Here is a 19,646-nt window from a genome sequence, read left to right as displayed (position 1 = left end):
TGTGTACAGCTCTACAGGTGTGTGTGTGTGTGTGTACAGCTCTACAGGTGTGTGTGTGTTTGTGTACAGCTCTACAGGTGTGTGTGTGTGTGTGTGTGTACAGCTCTACAGGTGTGTGTTTGTGTACAGCTCTACAGGTGTGTGTGTGTGTGTGTGTGTACAGCTCTACAGGTGTGTGTGTGTGTGTGTGTGTGTGTGTGTGTGTGTGTGTGTACAGCTCTACAGGTGTGTGTGTGTGTGTACAGCTCTACAGGTGTGTGTTTGTGTACAGCTCTACAGGTGTGTGTGTGTGTGTGTGTACAGCTCTACAGGTGTGTGTGTGTACAGCTCTACAGGTGTGTGTTTGTGTGTACAGCTCTACAGGTGTGTGTGTGTGTGTGTGTGTGTGTGTGTGTGTGTGTGTGTGTGTGTGTGTGTGTGTGTGTGTGTGTGTGTGTACACCTCTACAGGTGTGTGTGTGTGTGTGTACACCTCTACAGGTGTGTGTGTGTGTGTGTACACCTCTACAGGTGTGTGTTTGTGTACAGCTCTACAGGTGTGTGTGTGTGTGTGTGTGTGTACACCTCTACAGGTGTGTGTGTGTGTGTGTGTACACCTCTACAGGTGTGTGTGTGTGTGTGTGTACACCTCTACAGGTGTGTGTGTGTGTGTGTGTACAGCTCTACAGGTGTGTGTTTGTGTACAGCTCTACAGGTGTGTGTGTGTGTGTGTGTGTACAGCTCTACAGGTGTGTGTGTGTGTGTGTGTACAGCTCTACAGGTGTGTGTGTACAGCTCTACAGGTGTGTGTGTGTGTGTGTGTGTACAGCTCTACAGGTGTGTGTGTGTGTGTGTGTGTACAGCTCTACAGGTGTGTGTGTGTGTGTGTACAGCTCTACAGGTGTGTGTGTGTGTGTGTGTGTACAGCTCTACAGGTGTGTGTGTGTACAGCTCTACAGGTGTGTGTGTGTGTGTGTGTGTGTACAGCTCTACAGGTGTGTGTGTGTGTACAGCTCTACAGGTGTGTGTGTGTGTGTGTACAGCTCTACAGGTGTGTGTGTGTGTACAGCTCTACAGGTGTGTGTGTGTGTGTGTGTGTGTGTGTGTGTGTACAGCTCTACAGGTGTGTGTGTGTGTGTGTGTGTACAGCTCTACAGGTGTGTGTGTGTGTGTGTGTGTGTGTGTGTACAGCTCTACAGGTGTGTGTGTGTGTGTGTACAGCTCTACAGGTGTGTGTGTGTGTGTGTACAGCTCTACAGGTGTGTGTGTGTGTGTGTGTGTGTGTGTGTGTGTGTGTGTGTGTGTGTGTGTGTGTGTGTGTGTGTGTGTGTGTGTGTGTGTGTGTGTGTGTGTGTGTGTGTGTGTGTGTGTGTGTGTGTGTGTGTGTGTGTGTGTGTGTGTGTGTGTGTGTGTGTGTGTGTGTGTGTGTGTGTGTGTGTGTGTGTGTGTGTGTGTGTGTGTGTGTGTGTGTGTGTGTGTGTGTGTGTGTGTACAGCTCTACAGGTGTGTGTGTGTGTGTGTACAGCTCTACAGGTGTGTGTGTGTGTACAGCTCTACAGGTGTGTGTGTGTGTACAGCTCTACAGGTGTGTGTGTGTGTGTACAGCTCTACAGGTGTGTGTGTGTGTGTGTGTGTGTGTGTGTGTACAGCTCTACAGGTGTGTGTGTGTGTGTACAGCTCTACAGGTGTGTGTGTGTGTGTACAGCTCTACAGGTGATACTTTGTGTTTTCAGATCTTCCGCAGAGGCTCGGACAGAGACCGTACCTCGGACGTGTCCTGGGAGAGTCTGAAGAAGGAAGTGACGGTGGCTGTGGAGAGTGAGGTGGGTCATCACAGTAACAAACGGCTGGTCCTGACTCTGGTCCTGGTCCTGACTCTGGTCCTGGTCCTGACTCTGGTCCTGGTCCTGACTCTTGTCCTGGTCCTAACTCTGGTCCTGGTCCTGACTCTTGTCCTGGTCCTGACTCTTGTCCTGGTCCTGACTCTGGTCCTGGTCCTGACTCTGGTCCTGGTCCTGACTCTGGTCCTGGTCCTGGTCCTGACTCTGGTCCTGACTCTGGTCCTGGTCCTGACTCTGGTCCTGGTCCTGACTCTTGTCCTGGTCCTGACTCTGGTCCTGGTCCTGACTCTGGTCCTGGTCCTAACTCTGGTCCTGGTCCTGGCTCTGGTCCTGGTCCTGGTCCTGGTCCTGACTCTGGTCCTGACTCTGGTCCTGGTCCTGACTCTTGTCCTGGTCCTGACTCTTGTCCTGGTCCTGACTCTGGTCCTGGTCCTGACTCTGGTCCTGACTCTGGTCCTGACTCTGGTCCTGACTCTGGTCCTGGTCCTGACTCTTGTCCTGGTCCTGACTCTGGTCCTGGTCCTGACTCTGGTCCTGGTCCTGACTCTTGTCCTGGTCCTGATTCTGGTCCTGACTCTGGTCCTGGTCCTGACTCTGGTCCTGGTCCTGACTCTTGTCCTGGTCCTGACTCTGGTCCTGGTCCTGACCCTTGTCCTGGTCCTGACTCTGAACTGGTCCTGGTCCTGGTCCTGGTCCTGACTCTGTTCCTGGTCCTGACCCTTGTCCTTGTCCTGACTCTGGTCCTGGTCCTGACTCTTGTCCTGGCCCTGACTCTGGTCCTGGTCCTGACTCTGGTCCTGGTCCTGACTCTTGTCCTGGTCCTGACTCTGGTCCTGGTCCTGACTCTGGTCCTGGTCCTGACTCTTGTCCTGGTCCTGACTCCGGTCCTGGTCCTGACTCTGGTCCTGGTCCTGACTCTTGTCCTGGCCCTGACTCTGGTCCTGACTCTTATCCTGGTCCTGACTCTGGTCCTGACTCTGGTCCTGGTCCTGACTCTTATCCTGGTCCTGACTCTGGTCCTGGTCCTGACTCTTGTCCTGGTCCTGATTCTGGTCCTGACTCTGGTCCTGATCCTGACTCTGGTCCTGGTCCTGACTCTTGTCCTGGTCCTGACTCTGGTCCTGGTCCTGACCCTTGTCCTGGTCCTGACTCTGAACTGGTCCTGACTCTGGTCCTGGTCCTGACTCTGGTCCTGGTCCTGGTCCTGACCCTTGTCCTTGTCCTGACTCTGGTCCTGGTCCTGACTCTGGTCCTGGTCCTGACTCTGGTCCTGGTCCTGACTCTTGTCCTGGCCCTGACTCTGGTCCTTGACCTGACTCTGGTCCTGGTCCTGACTCTGGTCCTGACTCTGGTCCTGGTCCTGACTCTTGTCCTGGTCCTGACTCCGGTCCTGGTCCTGACTCTGGTCCTGGTCCTGACTCTGGTCCTGGTCCTGACTCTTATCCTGGTCCTGACTCTGGTCCTGGTCCTGACTCTGGTCCTGGTCCTGACTCTTGTCCTGGTCCTGATTCTGGTCCTGACTCTGGTCCTGATCCTGACTCTTGTCCTGGTCCTGATTCTGGTCCTGACTCTGGTCCTGATCCTGACTCTGGTCCTGATCCTGACTCTGGTCCTGGTCCTGACTCTGGTCCTGGTCCTGACTCTTGTCCTGGTCCTGATTCTGGTCCTGACTCTGGTCCTGGTCCTGACTCTGGTCCTGGTCCTGACTCTTGTCCTGGTCCTGACTCTGGTCCTGGTCCTGACCCTTGTCCTGGTCCTGACTCTGAACTGGTCCTGGTCCTGGTCCTGGTCCTGACTCTGTTCCTGGTCCTGACCCTTGTCCTTGTCCTGACTCTGGTCCTGGTCCTGACTCTGGTCCTGGTCCTGACTCTGGTCCTGGTCCTGACTCTTGTCCTGGCCCTGACTCTGGTCCTGGTCCTGACTCTGGTCCTGGTCCTGACTCTTGTCCTGGTCCTGACTCTGGTCCTGGTCCTGACTCTTGTCCTGGTCCTGACTCTTGTCCTGGTCCTGACTCCGGTCCTGGTCCTGACTCTGGTCCTGGTCCTGACTCTTGTCCTGGCCCTGACTCTGGTCCTGACTCTTATCCTGGTCCTGACTCTGGTCCTGGTCCTGACTCTGGTCCTGGTCCTGACTCTGGTCCTGGTCCTGACTCTTATCCTGGTCCTGACTCTGGTCCTGGTCCTGACTCTGGTCCTGGTCCTGACTCTTGTCCTGGTCCTGATTCTGGTCCTGACTCTGGTCCTGATCCTGACTCTGGTCCTGGTCCTGACTCTTGTCCTGGTCCTGACTCTGGTCCTGGTCCTGACCCTTGTCCTGGTCCTGACTCTGAACTGGTCCTGACTCTGGTCCTGGTCCTGACTCTGGTCCTGGTCCTGGTCCTGACCCTTGTCCTTGTCCTGACTCTGGTCCTGGTCCTGACTCTGGTCCTGGTCCTGACTCTGGTCCTGGTCCTGACTCTTGTCCTGGCCCTGACTCTGGTCCTTGACCTGACTCTGGTCCTGGTCCTGACTCTGGTCCTGACTCTGGTCCTGGTCCTGACTCTTGTCCTGGTCCTGACTCCGGTCCTGGTCCTGACTCTGGTCCTGGTCCTGACTCTTGTCCTGGCCCTGACTCTGGTCCTGACTCTTATCCTGGTCCTGACTCTGGTCCTGGTCCTGACTCTGGTCCTGGTCCTGACTCTTGTCCTGGTCCTGACTCTGGTCCTCGTCTCTAACCCTTCTGTTCCCTCTCACAGCTCCAGAGCAGTGTGACGGAGTTTGAGTTCTCTCAGGAGGAGTACCGGCAGCTGCAGGTGGAGTTCTGGTCCAAGTTCTACGCCTGCTGTCTTCAGTACCAGGAGGCTCTGTCCCTGCCTCTGGGCCTCAGCGTCAGCCCCGGCACCGGCATGGCCCTGCTGCTAAAGAAGGTCTCACTATACCCACTATACATCCCGCTCAGAGGTCGCGTCAATCGAATATTTTCCGTCTATGACGGATTGTTTTTAACAATGAAGGAAAAATCTGAAAGTAGTCCGTCATTTTGACAGATTAGAGCAAACTCAGAACAGCGCCGAAGCTTCCCCACAGCGAGGCTCCGGTGTTATGCATGTCCGCCAAAAAGGAAATGATAGTGTTTCCAAACCTAACTTTGCCGAACAAAGCATTGAAATGTCTGTGTTTTTGCTATTGGCTGCGGTGCTCCCGCGAGGTGCAGTGGCATGCATACACAGCATAACACCAGCGCTAACAGTTCACAGAGCGGGCTCCCCCCCCCCCCCCCCCCCCGTCAGAGTTGTGTACAGACCAACAGGTAATAACGGATTTTGACGGGCAGCGAAAAAGTCTAGCGCCACCTCTGATCCCACTAAACATCGCACTATACACCATGTTATCATCCAACCATACCCACTATACTTCCCACTAGCTGATCCATCAGGAGGTGTAGAGAGAGGGATCATCATCCACTCGTTCAGGTTTAAACTTTAGTCTGTGTTTCAGGTTTAAACTTTAGTCTGTGTTTCAGGTTTAAACTTTAGTCTGTGTTTCAGGTTTAAACTTTAGTCTGTGTTTCAGGTTTAAACTTTAGTCTGTGTTTCAGGTTTAAACTTTAGTCTGTGTTTCAGGTTTAAACTTTAGTCTGTGTTTCAGGTTTAAACTTTAGTCTGTGTTTCAGGTTTAAACTTTAGTCTGTGTTTCAGGTTTAAACTTTAGTCTGTGTTTCAGGTTTAAACTTTAGTCTGTGTTTCAGGTTTAAACTTTAGTCTGTGTTTCAGGTTTAAACTTTAGTCTGTGTTTCAGGTTTAAACTACAGTCTGTGTTTCAGGTTTAAACTTTAGTCTGTGTTTCAGGTTTAAACTTTAGTCTGTGTTTCAGGTTTAAACTACAGGCTGTGTTTCAGGTTTAAACTTTAGTCTGTGTTTCAGGTTTAAACTACAGGCTGTGTTTCAGGTTTAAACTTTAGTCTGTATTTCAGGTTTAAACTTTAGTCTGTGTTTCAGGTTTAAACTTTAGTCTGTGTTTCAGGTTTAAACTTTAGTCTGTGTTTCAGGTTTAAACTACAGGCTGTGTTTCAGGTTTAAACTTTAGTCTGTGTTTCAGGTTTAAACTTTAGTCTGTATTTCAGGTTTAAACTTTAGTCTGTGTTTCAGGTTTAAACTTTAGTCTGTGTTTCAGGTTTAAACTACAGGCTGTGTTTCAGGTTTAAACTTTAGTCTGTATTTCAGGTTTAAACTACAGTCTGTGTTTCAGGTTTAAACTACAGTCTGTGTTTCAGGTTTAAACTTTAGTCTGTGTTTCAGGTTTAAACTACAGGCTGTGTTTCAGGTTTAAACTTTAGTCTGTGTTTCAGGTTTAAACTTTAGTCTGTGTTTCAGGTTTAAACTTTAGTCTGTATTTCAGGTTTAAACTTTAGTCTGTGTTTCAGGTTTAAACTTTAGTCTGTGTTTCAGGTTTAAACTTTAGTCTGTGTTTCAGGTTTAAACTACGGTCTGTGTTTCAGGTTTAAACTTTAGTCTGTGTTTCAGGTTTAAACTTTAGTCTGTGTTTCAGGTTTAAACTTTAGTCTGTGTTTCAGGTTTAAACTTTAGTCTGTGTTTCAGGTTTAAACTACGGTCTGTGTTTCAGGTTTAAACTTTAGTCTGTGTTTCAGGTTTAAACTAGTCTGTGTTTCAGGTTTAAACTTTAGTCTGTGTTTCAGGTTTAAACTTTAGTCTGTGTTTCAGGTTTAAACTTTAGTCTGTGTTTCAGGTTTAAACTAGTCTGTGTTTCAGGTTTAAACTAGTCTGTGTTTCAGGTTTAAACTAGTCTGTGTTTCAGGTTTAAACTTTAGTCTGTGTTTCAGGTTTAAACTTTAGTCTGTGTTTCAGGTTTAAACTAGTCTGTATTTCAGGTTTAAACTAGTCTGTGTTTCAGGTTTAAACTTTAGTCTGTGTTTCAGGTTTAAACTTTAGTCTGTGTTTCAGGTTTAAACTTTAGTCTGTATTTCAGGTTTAAACTTTAGTCTGTGTTTCAGGTTTAAACTTTAGTCTGTGTTTCAGGTTTAAACTTTAGTCTGTGTTTCAGGTTTAAACTTTAGTCTGTGTTTCAGGTTTAAACTTTAGTCTGTGTTTCAGGTTTAAACTTTAGTCTGTATTTCAGGTTTAAACTTTAGTCTGTGTTTCAGGTTTAAACTTTAGTCTGTGTTTCAGGTTTAAACTTTAGTCTGTATTTCAGGTTTAAACTACAGTCTGTGTTTCAGGTTTAAACTACAGTCTGTGTTTCAGGTTTAAACTTTAGTCTGTGTTTCAGGTTTAAACTACAGTCTGTGTTTCAGGTTTAAACTACAGTCTGTGTTTCAGGTTTAAACTACAGTCTGTGTTTCAGGTTTAAACTTTAGTCTGTGTTTCAGGTTTAAACTTTAGTCTGTGTTTCAGGTTTAAACTACAGTCTGTGTTTCAGGTTTAAACTTTAGTCTGTGTTTCAGGTTTAAACTACAGTCTGTGTTTCAGGTTTAAACTACAGGCTGTGTTTCAGGTTTAAACTACAGTCTGTGTTTCAGGTTTAAACTTTAGTCTGTGTTTCAGGTTTAAACTTTAGTCTGTGTTTCAGGTTTAAACTAGTCTGTGTTTCAGGTTTAAACTACAGTCTGTGTTTCAGGTTTAAACTAGTCTGTGTTTCAGGTTTAAACTAGTCTGTGTTTCAGGTTTAAACTAAGGTCTGTGTTTCAGGTTTAAACTACAGTCTGTGTTTCAGGTTTAAACTTTAGTCTGTGTTTCAGGTTTAAACTAGTCTGTGTTTCAGGTTTAAACTACAGTCTGTGTTTCAGGTTTAAACTTTAGTCTGTGTTTCAGGTTTAAACTTTAGTCTGTGTTTCAGGTTTAAACTTTAGTCTGTGTTTCAGGTTTAAACTAGTCTGTGTTTCAGGTTTAAACTAGTCTGTGTTTCAGGTTTAAACTACAGTCTGTGTTTCAGGTTTAAACTACAGTCTGTGTTTCAGGTTTAAACTACAGTCTGTGTTTCAGGTTTAAACTACAGTCTGTGTTTCAGGTTTAAACTTTAGTCTGTGTTTCAGGTTTAAACTACGGTCTGTGTTTCAGGTTTAAACTTTAGTCTGTGTTTCAGGTTTAAACTTTAGTCTGTGTTTCAGGTTTAAACTACAGTCTGTGTTTCAGGTTTAAACTTTAGTCTGTGTTTCAGGTTTAAACTTTAGTCTGTGTTTCAGGTTTAAACTACAGTCTGTGTTTCAGGTTTAAACTACAGTCTGTGTTTCAGGTTTAAACTTTAGTCTGTGTTTCAGGTTTAAACTACGGTCTGTGTTTCAGGTTTAAACTTTAGTCTGTGTTTCAGGTTTAAACTACAGTCTGTGTTTCAGGTTTAAACTACAGTCTGTGTTTCAGGTTTAAACTTTAGTCTGTGTTTCAGGTTTAAACTACGGTCTGTGTTTCAGGTTTAAACTTTAGTCTGTGTTTCAGGTTTAAACTTTAGTCTGTGTTTCAGGTTTAAACTTTAGTCTGTGTTTCAGGTTTAAACTACAGTCTGTGTTTCAGGTTTAAACTACAGTCTGTGTTTCAGGTTTAAACTACAGTCTGTGTTTCAGGTTTAAACTACAGTCTGTGTTTCAGGTTTAAACTTTAGTCTGTGTTTCAGGTTTAAACTACGGTCTGTGTTTCAGGTTTAAACTACAGTCTGTGTTTCAGGTTTAAACTACAGTCTGTGTTTCAGGTTTAAACTTTAGTCTGTGTTTCAGGTTTAAACTTTAGTCTGTGTTTCAGGTTTAAACTACAGTCTGTGTTTCAGGTTTAAACTTTAGTCTGTGTTTCAGGTTTAAACTAGTCTGTGTTTCAGGTTTAAACTTTAGTCTGTGTTTCAGGTTTAAACTACAGTCTGTGTTTCAGGTTTAAACTACAGTCTGTGTTTCAGGTTTAAACTACAGTCTGTGTTTCAGGTTTAAACTACAGTCTGTGTTTCAGGTTTAAACTAGTCTGTGTTTCAGGTTTAAACTACAGTCTGTGTTTCAGGTTTAAACTACAGTCTGTGTTTCAGGTTTAAACTACAGTCTGTGTTTCAGGTTTAAACTACAGTCTGTGTTTCAGGTTTAAACTAGTCTGTGTTTCAGGTTTAAACTAGTCTGTGTTTCAGGTTTAAACTTTAGTCTGTGTTTCAGGTTTAAACTACAGTCTGTGTTTCAGGTTTAAACTACAGTCTGTGTTTCAGGTTTAAACTTTAGTCTGTGTTTCAGGTTTAAACTACAGGCTGTGTTTCAGGTTTAAACTTTAGTCTGTGTTTCAGGTTTAAACTTTAGTCTGTGTTTCAGGTTTAAACTTTAGTCTGTGTTTCAGGTTTAAACTTTAGTCTGTGTTTCAGGTTTAAACTACAGTCTGTGTTTCAGGTTTAAACTTTAGTCTGTGTTTCAGGTTTAAACTAGTCTGTGTTTCAGGTTTAAACTTTAGTCTGTGTTTCAGGTTTAAACTTTAGTCTGTATTTCAGGTTTAAACTACAGTCTGTGTTTCAGGTTTAAACTACAGGCTGTGTTTCAGGTTTAAACTTTAGTCTGTGTTTCAGGTTTAAACTTTAGTCTGTGTTTCAGGTTTAAACTAGTCTGTGTTTCAGGTTTAAACTAGTCTGTGTTTCAGGTTTAAACTAGTCTGTGTTTCAGGTTTAAACTACGGTCTGTGTTTCAGGTTTAAACTTTAGTCTGTGTTTCAGGGCTTCGTGTCGTTCCTCCTGCCATGTTTTGCTGTGGATCATCTGTACCTGTCCTACGATGAGTACCTTTCCTCAGAGGAGGAGACGCCCATCGCTGAAGGTGAGTTCAACTCCACTCGATGGTCACATCACTGAACTTTACCACGCTAAGCTAAAGGCGGCTAATGTTCACAAAATAACTATATATTAATATATCAGAGCCGCAGCTGGTTCAGATAATAACTATATATATATATATAGATCCAGAGCTGGGGAAGGACGTGCTGCAGCTGGTTCAGATAATAACTATATATGTATATAGATCCAGAGCTGGGGAAGGACGTGCTGCAGCTGGTTCAGATAATAACTATATATGTATATAGATCCAGAGCTGGGGAAGGACGTGCTGCAGCTGGTTCAGATAATAACTATATATATATATATAGATCCAGAGCTGGGGAAGGACGTGCTGCAGCTGGTTCAGATAATAACTATATGTATATAGATCCAGAGCTGGGGAAGGACGTGCTGCAGCTGGTTCAGATAATAACTATATGTATATAGATCCAGAGCTGGGGAAGGACGTGCTGCAGCTGGTTCAGATAATAACTATATATATGTATATAGATCCAGAGCTGGGGAAGGACGTGCTGCAGCTGGTTCAGATAATAACTATATATGTATATAGATCCAGAGCTGGGGAAGGACGTGCCGCAGCTGGTTCAGATAATAACTATATATATGTATATAGATCCAGAGCTGGGGAAGGACGTGCCGCAGCTGGTTCAGATAATAACTATATATGTATATAGATCCAGAGCTGGGGAAGGACGTGCCGCAGCTGGTTCAGATAATAACTATATATATATATAGATCCAGAGCTGGGGAAGGACGTGCCGCAGCTGGTTCAGATAATAACTATATATATATATATATATAGATCCAGAGCTGGGGAAGGACGTGCTGCAGCTGGTTCAGATAATAACTATATATATATATAGATCCAGAGCTGGGGAAGGACGTGCTGCAGCTGGTTCAGATAATAACTATATATATATATATATATAGATCCAGAGCTGGGGAAGGACGTGCTGCAGCTGGTTCAGATAATAACTATATATATATATATAGATCCAGAGCTGGGGAAGGACGTGCTGCAGCTGGTTCAGATAATAACTATATATATATATGTATATAGATCCAGAGCTGGGGAAGGACGTGCTGCAGCTGGTTCAGATAATAACTATATATATATATGTATATAGATCCAGAGCTGGGGAAGGACGTGCTGCAGCTGGTTCAGTGTCTGCGCCTCATCAGCGATGCAGTTTCTGTGGAGATGGCCTATGAGATGGAGAAAGCTCTGGAACACCTTCAGTCACCGGAGAGGGCAGCAGACCTGGTGCTGGAGAGCCTGCTGTCCAATGACAGGTACTCATAATATAATAATATAAATATAAATATATATATATAAATATATATATATATATATATATATATATGGACAGGTTTTGACCTCCATACGAGGAGCCATTTACTCTGACGACTTAAATACAAATTTGTGTGTGCTAATTGATATTATTATTATATTATATATGTACTAGGGGTGTAACGGTTCACAAACATTTCGGTTCGGTACGCACCTCGGTTTTTAGGTCACGGTTCGGTACGTTTTCGGTACAGCAGAAAAAATTATCACAAAACATAAAATATTTTTAGTTTTTTTTAAAATTATTATTAAACTGTGAATAATGTATTCACTCAAATAAATACAAAATATAATAAAATAAACATTAAGGTGCAGCATTTTGATGAACTGGAATCATCTGTATTTGAACTGTACTGTACTCGTACCTAAGCAGCCAGTTTGACATTAGGACTTGCTTGTCATTGTATGGTTTCTTTAAAGAAAGATGAACTTGTCCACATTGCTTGCTGAAAGAGCAGATCTTCTGGCACTAACAATGTCTCCTGCTGTGGAGAACACCCTCTCTAGGGACAGAGGTAGCAGATACAGCCAGGTAGCGGTTTGCTAACATGGCAACAGAAGGAGAGTTGGCGTTTGTAATAGCTTTGGCTCGGTCTGAACTCTTTGCGAGTGGTGGAGGCTTAAATGCTAGCGGGAGTTGGGTTTGCACTTCAGCCTTTTTTCTTTTGGTACCGGTGATATTCACGTTCGGGTGATGCCTTTTCAAATGAGTGTTCACGTTTGATGTATAGCCAGCCGCGTAACCAATTGTAGTTGAACAATGCCGACAAACAGCTTTGGTTCGGTCCACCTGTGTTTGTCCGTCATCCTTGTACGTAACTGCGAAACCAAAATGTTCCCAAACCGGAGACTTCAATGATGCTGGGGGACTTTAGAGCTCAACTTTATCTGCGTTCGCCATTTCGACAGTTCCTCAAATTACTGACTAAATTTGAACGCATCCTTCTGACCAGCTCTCATAGTATGCCTCTCGTCCAATGAAATGACTTGCTCGCTCTATGACGCGTTGAACCCAATGTGAGCAAATTACTTTGAATGCTGCGACGCAGCACCTGAGATTACTTCCAAGAAGTTGTTCACGTTCTCAATTTTTTACGTTTAACGTAATATTAGTTCGGTACATTTCGGTACACACGTGTACCGAACCGAAGGGCCGTACGTATACCGTTACACCCCTTATATATACCTATAGGTATATACAGTATACTATAATAATAATAATAATAATAATACTCACAGGTAATCATATAATACTCAGGCTGTCCAACGACAGGTACTCATTTAACCTGTTCAGCCCGAGAGCCCCCGGTGGAGGGGGCTGCGTTTTTTTTTCACGAAATTGTGTCTCAGTGCTTCTTAATATTTAAAAACCTATTAATGTGTGATTCCAGATTAACGGGAAGAAACTCAGCTAACTGACGATACAAACCATTTTTACCAAAACAAAACACAAGTCTCATAAAAAGTGAAAAAATGCTAACGCATTTGGCACAGAACTCAAGATAAAGATACCCTTATTACTTATCGTAACTGCACATGCAAGATATCCGATTAAAGCTAAGATTCCAAAGATTATATAGGTATAGTATCATCACTGAGCGATCAGAACGCGCGACAGGGGAAGCAAACACAGACATCACAACACGTAGCATTACAGAGCAAACACGGGAGATCGTCTCACCTTGGCTGTAATTCTGATCAAAAGTCGTGTTCAATGGCATGAAAACGATAGAAATGCTGCTGAGGGTTAATCCATAGGTTAATCCAATGTGTCTGTCACTTTGAAAAAAGTGTTGATAACCCATAATTCAATTTTTATGTAAAAATCTGAGAATTAATATTAGCTGCTAATGGTAGCCTCCAGAGTCTATCGCAGCTTCCGGTTTTGGCTACGCGTCACTCTCACTCCTTATTTGGTAATGTGTGTGTGTATGTGGAACCTCCCCTCGATTCCATTGGCTCTAGTGGTTAAAAAGAGATTTCAATCATCCAAATCGACCGAGGGGTTCCAGAGATAGGTCAAATCCACCCAAATGACCCCAGAAGTGGGTTTTTTATTCTAAATCTCTCTAAAAAGGTCAAACTTCAGTTGTTTTGCATCAATCTTGATACAGGTACTTATTATATGTTGTAGTTTGGATTCCTAAAGCTTTTAGTCTACCATCCTATCATTCAAGGGTGGTTTTCACTATAAGTAATAATTGTTTTTGGACGGACACGATAATTTAAATGTTTTTATTATGTTCAATCTGAATTTACTTTAAAATAAAAACATATCGATTCTGACACTTCTACATCCAACTCACAGGTTTATCATTGCTTTGAGAAAAAAGATTATTAATGTACCCCTTGGAAGGGAAACTTCTGCAGCAATGGAGAGTTAGGACTCAGAGAGACACAAGGAGAGTTGGAGCTTTGATGTCATACACTGGTAGTTTATTTACAAGTATACTGCTGGAGAATTCATATCACAAGTCACAACAGCAAACGGTTCTGACTGCACGCGTGGGTTGCCATGTCAATTCTGCCCAGTATCTCTCTCGATAGCCCATTTAACTCGTTTACAGAGAGTTAAACCACATATTGGGGGATGGGGCGTTAACACCTGGGAACACTGAAGATATCCCCCAAATGGAAATACTCAGTCACTTGTCAGTGGTATTTAGAAGCCAGCGTTCTCACAATCGTAAACCCCCCTATCAGGCCATAAAACTGACACTTAAGTGCTGGAGCGCATTCCTTAAAGGAGATAACAGAATATTGGTTGGTTATTAACGTCAACAGGCAATAAGGTTACATATCTAGGAGTAAAGACAGAATTGTTCCCTCACACCCCTTTTTAAGAAGTGAAGATATGGTAATTTGTTCTGGGAATGTCATTTTCGAGCCTGAGACCAGAAAAACAGTCTCAGGGCTTAACAAGTTAATATATATATATATATATATATATATATATATATATATACTAGGGTTTCCAGAAACTGACCATGATCAAAATCGATTATTCGTCAGCCCTGGCGAATAATAATCGATTATTCGACCGACCGCTGCCTCTGCACGCAGGCTTCCTCCAAGTTTACAGTAAAACAAACTGGTGGTGTGACCAATGGCCATTTACAATTATTAATACAATTACTATTATTAGCATTAGTCTATATTTTGGTTGAAACTAAGCCAGAAAAAAAAAAAAAACATAAATAATAATAAAAAAATATACAAATAAAATCGATTTTTAACAATAATATTCGATTATGGAGACTAACGAATATTCGAATAATCCCTGGCATCCCTAATATATACACAGTTGTAATAAAAAGTTTGTGAACCCTTTGGAGTGACCTGGATTTCTGCATAAGTTGGTCATAAAATGGAGGAAGCCACTGCTGTCCAGAAAAAACACTGCTGCACGTTTGAAGTTTGCAAAAGAGCACCTGGATGTTCCACAGCACTACTGGCTAAATATTCTGTGGACAGATGAAACCAGAGTTGAGTTGTTTGGAAGGAATGCACAACGCTATGTGTGGAGAGAAAAAGGCACAGCACACCAACATCAAAACCTCATCCCAACTGTGAAGTATGGTGGAGGGAGCATCATGGTTTGGGGCTGCTGCCTCAGGGCCTGGACAGATTGCCATCATCCACGGAAAAATGAATTCTCAAGTTTCTCAAGACATTTAGCTGGAGAACTTAAGACCATCTGTCCACCAAGTGAAGCTCAACAGAAGATGGGTGATGCAACAGGACAACGACCCAAAGCACAGAAGTGAATCAACAACAGAAGAAAATAGGCCTTCTGGAGTGGCCCAGTCAGAGTCCTGACCTCAACCCAATTGAGATGCTGTGACCTCAAGAGAGCCATTCACACCAGACATCCCAAGAGTATTGCTGAACTGAAACCGTTTAGTAAAGAGGAATGGTCCAAAGTTCCTCCTGAGCGTTGTGCAGGTCTGATATCAACTATAGGAAACATTTGGTTGAGGTTATTGCTGCCAAAGGAGGGCCAGCCAGTTATTACATCCAAGGGGTCACATACTTTTTCCACCCTGCCCTGTGAATGTTTACATGGTGTGTTCAATAAAAACATAAACACATATCATTGTTTGTGTGGTTTTAGCTTAAGCAGACTGTGTTTGTCTATTGTTGTGACTTAGATGAAGATCAGAACACATTTTATGACCAATTTATGCAGAAATCCAGGAAGTTCCAAAGGGTTCACATACTTTTTCTTGCAACTGTATGTGTTTATAACAGGAGTATATACATACTGCTGGTATAACACTCGGGCTGTCTAATGTTTGTTGTAAATAAAGCATGATTAAAGTGTTTATTGTGCAGTGAAAACGTGATGGAGGACATCCAGAACAAACTGCAGGACGTCAGGAACCCTGCGGCGGCCATGACGGTTCTTCTGAGGGAGCTGGACCTGGAGACGGACTCTGAGAGCCTGATCTCTGTCTCTCAGGAAACACAAGGTGAGGGTTTGGTGCCCTGCTCTGTGCCTTGCAGGTTCTGAAAGTGTGTTTGATGGCCTGCTCTGTGACTGCCAGGTTCTGAAAGTGTGTTTGATGCCCTGCTCTGTGCCTTGCAGGTTCTGAAAGTGTGTTTGATGCCCTGCTCTGTGACTGCCAGGTTCTGAAAGTGTGTTTGATGCCCTGCTCTGTCTTGCAGGCCAGCCTCTGGGTGTGAGGATCAGCCTGTCTCAGGTGTATGGAAGCAGCTCGGCTGTGTCCATCGTCTGTCAGGCCGTCTGTCACATGACCATGACCCGAGCGCTGTTCTGCAGAGACCTGCTGATCCTGCAGAAACTCTACCTGCGCCTTGGAGACAATGTGCGTGTACACACACACACGCCCACACACACACACTTTAATAACTTCCCCGTATATCAATAATAATCATGTTCAATCTATAAATAAATAGTGTGTGTGTACTGATGATCAGTGGTTGAACGTTAGCGCCCTCTGCTGGAATCCGAGTTTCCTCAATCACTGATCCTTAGACACGTCAGTTTTAATAAGTGTGTGTGTGTGTCAGGTGTTCCTGGGTGGGGGGGCTCAGTTGCTGCAGCTTCAGCAGGATCTGATCCCTCGAAGCTCGAACCTCCTCTCCTCCTATCACCTCCTCAAACACATCAGCCAGAGCATGGCCTCCACTGTGGCGCTGGACATCATGTGAGTGCACACACACAAAATAATACAAATCAATAAATGACTTGTTATTGGAATCCTCTACATTTCTAAAGTAATGAAATGTATTTAAAGGCTCAATAAAATATGTTGTCGTCCTGCAGAGAAGCCAACCTGCAGCACCTGACCGTGTTGGAGCTATCCGACTCGCCGAGCCTCAGCAGCGCGTCAGGTAACGGTGGTGCCCGGCACGTTGTGGCATGAGTGTGAGGTAACGATGTAGCGAGAGTGTGAGGTAACGACGGTGCCCGGCGCGTTGTAGCGTGTGTATTGTGGGTATGAGGTAATAACAGTGCCTGACGTGTTGTAGTGTATGAGGTAATGACTGACGTGTTGTAGTGTATGAGGTAATAACAGTGTCTGACGTGTTGTAGTGTATGACAGTGCCTGACGTGTGTATGAGGTAATAACCGTGCCTGACGTGTTGTAGTTCGTGAGGTAATGACAGTGCCTGACGTGTGTATGAGGTAATAACCGTGCCTGACGTGTTGTAGTTTTGATGAGGTAATGACAATGTCTGACGTGTTGTAGTGTATGAGGTAATAACAGTGTCTGACGTGTTGTAGTGTGTGAGGTAATGACAGTGCCTGACGTGTGTATGAGGTAATAACCGTGCCTGACGTGTTGTAGTGTGTATGAGGTAATGACAATGTCTGACGTGTTGTAGTGTATGAGGTAATAACAGTGTCTGACGTGTTGTAGTGTGTGAGGTAATGACAGTGCCTGACGTGTGTATGAGGTAATAACCGTGCCTGACGTGTTGTAGTGTGTATGAGGTAATGACAATGTCTGACGTCTTGTAGTGTATGAGGTAATAACAGTGTCTTACGTGTTGTAGTGTGTATGAGGTAATAACAGTGTCTGATGTGTTGTAGTGTATGAGGTAATGACAGTGCCTGACGTGTTGTAGCGTGTATGAGGTAATGACAGTGTCTGACGTGTTGTAGCGTGTGAGGTAATGACAGTGCCTGACGTGTTGTAGTGTATGAGGTAATGACAGTGTCTGACGTGTTGTAGTGTGTGAGGTAATAACAGTGTCTGACGTGTTGTAGTGTATGAGGTAATGACAGTGTTTGACGTGTTGTGGCGTGTGAGGTAATGACAGTGTCTGACGTGTTGTAGTGTGTATGAGGTAATGACAGTGCCTGACGTGTTGTAGTTAATGAGGTAATGACAGTGCCTGACGTGTTGTAGTATATGAGGTAATGACAGTGCCTGACGTGTTGTAGTGTGTGAGGTAATGATAGTGCCTGACGTGTTGTAGTGTATGTGGTAATGACAGTGCCTGACGTGTTGTAGTGTATGAGGTAATGACAGTGCCTGAAGTGTTGTAGTGTGTGTGTGTTTGTATGAGGTAATGACAGTGCCTGACGTGTTGTAGTGTGTGTTTGTATGAGGTAATGAAATTACCTTCCCTGCCCAGTTCTGAGCCCTCAGACGGTGGTGGAGCTCTTCTACCAGACGGTCGGCAGGAAGATAATCGTCTCCCAGATTTACTCACAGCAGCAGAGCAGCTCCATGCTCGCCTGGAGTCACATGATCTCCAACGTGGTCGTCCTGCTCGCTCAGCTGCTGTATCCTTTATCAACTCCCCTTAAATTCATGTGACATATTTAATATAATATTCACTGTGTCACTTTTTGTTTGTTGTTGAATCTTAACGCTGTCTCTCAGTTGGCCCAGTAACCCTGGTTTCCAGTTCCCAGAGTGTCTGATGGCCAACTGTCAGTACACACAGCTGCAGGTGGGTTTAGTATTTGTATTATCATCATTATTATTGTTAATATTATTACTATTATTTTTATTTAAACACTGACCTCAACTTTGTCCCCTGTCTGCAGGAGTACGTCCGTCTGATTGGTCCGTGGTGTCAGGTGAACATCGGCTCGTGTCGCTTCGTGCTGGGTCAGTGTTACCTGGCCAACGGGGAGGGGCAGAAGGTGAGTCACCTGAGGATGTTTAGAGACGTTGTTCGCGGTGTTTCGAGAGATCGGGAGATGTTTAGAGACAATGATCTGCAGATGAATAAAACGTGTCTTCTGTGTGCAGGCGCTGCAATGCTTCCAGGAAGCAGCCACCGAGGTAGAGAAGGAGGACTTCCTGTTGAGACTCACGGGCGGCGAGGAGGAGGACGCCCCCCCCCGCCTGCAGTACTACAACAAGGTACACGGGGTACTGCAGTGCTACCACCAGGTACACAGGGTAAACAGGGTACTGCAGTGCTACCACCAGGTACACAGGGTACTGCAGTGCTACCACCAGGTACACAGGGTACTGCAGTGCTACCACCAGGTACACAGGGTAAACAGGGTACTGCAGTGCTACCACCAGGTACACAGGGTACTGCAGTGCTACCACCAGGTACACAGGGTAAACAGGGTACTGCAGTGCTACCTCCAGGTACACAGGGTAAACAGGGTACTGCAGTGCTACCTCCAGGTACACAGGGTACTGCAGTGCTACCACCAGGTACACAGGGTACTGCAGTGCTACCACCTGGTACACAGGTACACAGGGTACTGCAGTGCTACCACCAGGTACACAGGGTAAACAGTGTACTGCAGTGCTACCACCAGGTATACAGGGTACTGCAGTGCTACCTCCAGGTACCCAGGTACACAGGGTACTGCAGTGCTACCTCCAGGTACACAGGGTAAACAGGGAACTGCAGTGCTACCACCAGGTACACAGGGTACTGCAGTGCTACCACCAGGTACACAGGGTACTGCAGTGCTACCACCTGGTACACAGGTACACAGGGTACTGCAGTGCTACCACCAGGTACACAGGGTAAACAGTGTACTGCAGTGCTACCACCAGGTATACAGGGTACTGCAGTGCTACCACCAGGTACACAGGTACACAGGTACACAGGGTACTGCAGTGCTACCTCCAGGTACACAGGTACACAGGGTACTGCAGTGCTACCTCCAGGTACACAGGTACACAGGTACACAGGGTACTGCAGTGCTACCACCAGGTACACAGGTACACAGGGTACTGCAGTGCTACCTCCAGGTACACAGGTACACAGGGTACTGCAGTGCTACCTCCAGGTACACAGGTACACAGGGTACTGCAGTGCTACCTCCAGGTACACAGGTACACAGGGTACTGCAGTGCTACCTCCAGGTACACAGGGTACTGCAGTGCTAACTCCAGGTACACAGGTACACAGGGTACTGCAGTGCTACCTCCAGGTACACAGGTGCACAGGGTACTGCAGTGCTAACTCCAGGTACACAGGTGCACAGGGTACTGCAGTGCTACCACCAGGTACACAGGTACACAGGGTACTGCAGTGCTACCTCCAGGTACACAGGGTACTGCAGTGCTAACTCCAGGTACACAGGGTACTGCAGTGCTACCTCCAGGTACACAGGTACACAGGTACACAGGGTACTGCAGTGCTACCTCCAGGTACACAGGTACACAGGGTACTGCAGTGCTACCTCCAGGTACACAGGGTACTGCAGTGCTACCTCCAGGTACACAGGTACACAGGTACACAG

At 44.9% G+C, this 19,646-nt stretch overlaps 1 protein-coding gene across 3 annotated transcripts in view; it reads left to right on the top strand.

Moving 5' to 3' along the window:
* Positions 1-19,646, top strand: part of nup160 (nucleoporin 160) — a 55,009-nt gene that overhangs the window by 15,285 nt on the left and 20,078 nt on the right. For all 3 annotated transcript variants that reach the window (XM_079680233.1, XM_079680234.1, XM_079680235.1), the window contains exons 10-21: positions 1,712-1,801; positions 4,554-4,724; positions 9,481-9,580; positions 10,725-10,890; positions 15,284-15,420; positions 15,617-15,777; positions 15,983-16,119; positions 16,239-16,306; positions 17,558-17,708; positions 17,809-17,878; positions 17,976-18,074; positions 18,184-18,297. In XM_079680233.1, the coding sequence (XP_079536359.1) occupies positions 1,712-1,801; positions 4,554-4,724; positions 9,481-9,580; positions 10,725-10,890; positions 15,284-15,420; positions 15,617-15,777; positions 15,983-16,119; positions 16,239-16,306; positions 17,558-17,708; positions 17,809-17,878; positions 17,976-18,074; positions 18,184-18,297 (1,464 nt within the window). The remainder of the gene's footprint in view (positions 1-1,711; positions 1,802-4,553; positions 4,725-9,480; positions 9,581-10,724; positions 10,891-15,283; positions 15,421-15,616; positions 15,778-15,982; positions 16,120-16,238; positions 16,307-17,557; positions 17,709-17,808; positions 17,879-17,975; positions 18,075-18,183; positions 18,298-19,646) is intronic.

The sequence above is a fragment of the Notothenia rossii genome (genome assembly GCF_949606895.1).
Source record: "Notothenia rossii genome assembly, chromosome: 5".
NCBI lineage: Eukaryota > Metazoa > Chordata > Actinopteri > Perciformes > Nototheniidae > Notothenia > Notothenia rossii.
Note: the sequence above shows the minus strand (reverse complement) of the source record. Positions and strands in the feature narration are given on the sequence as shown.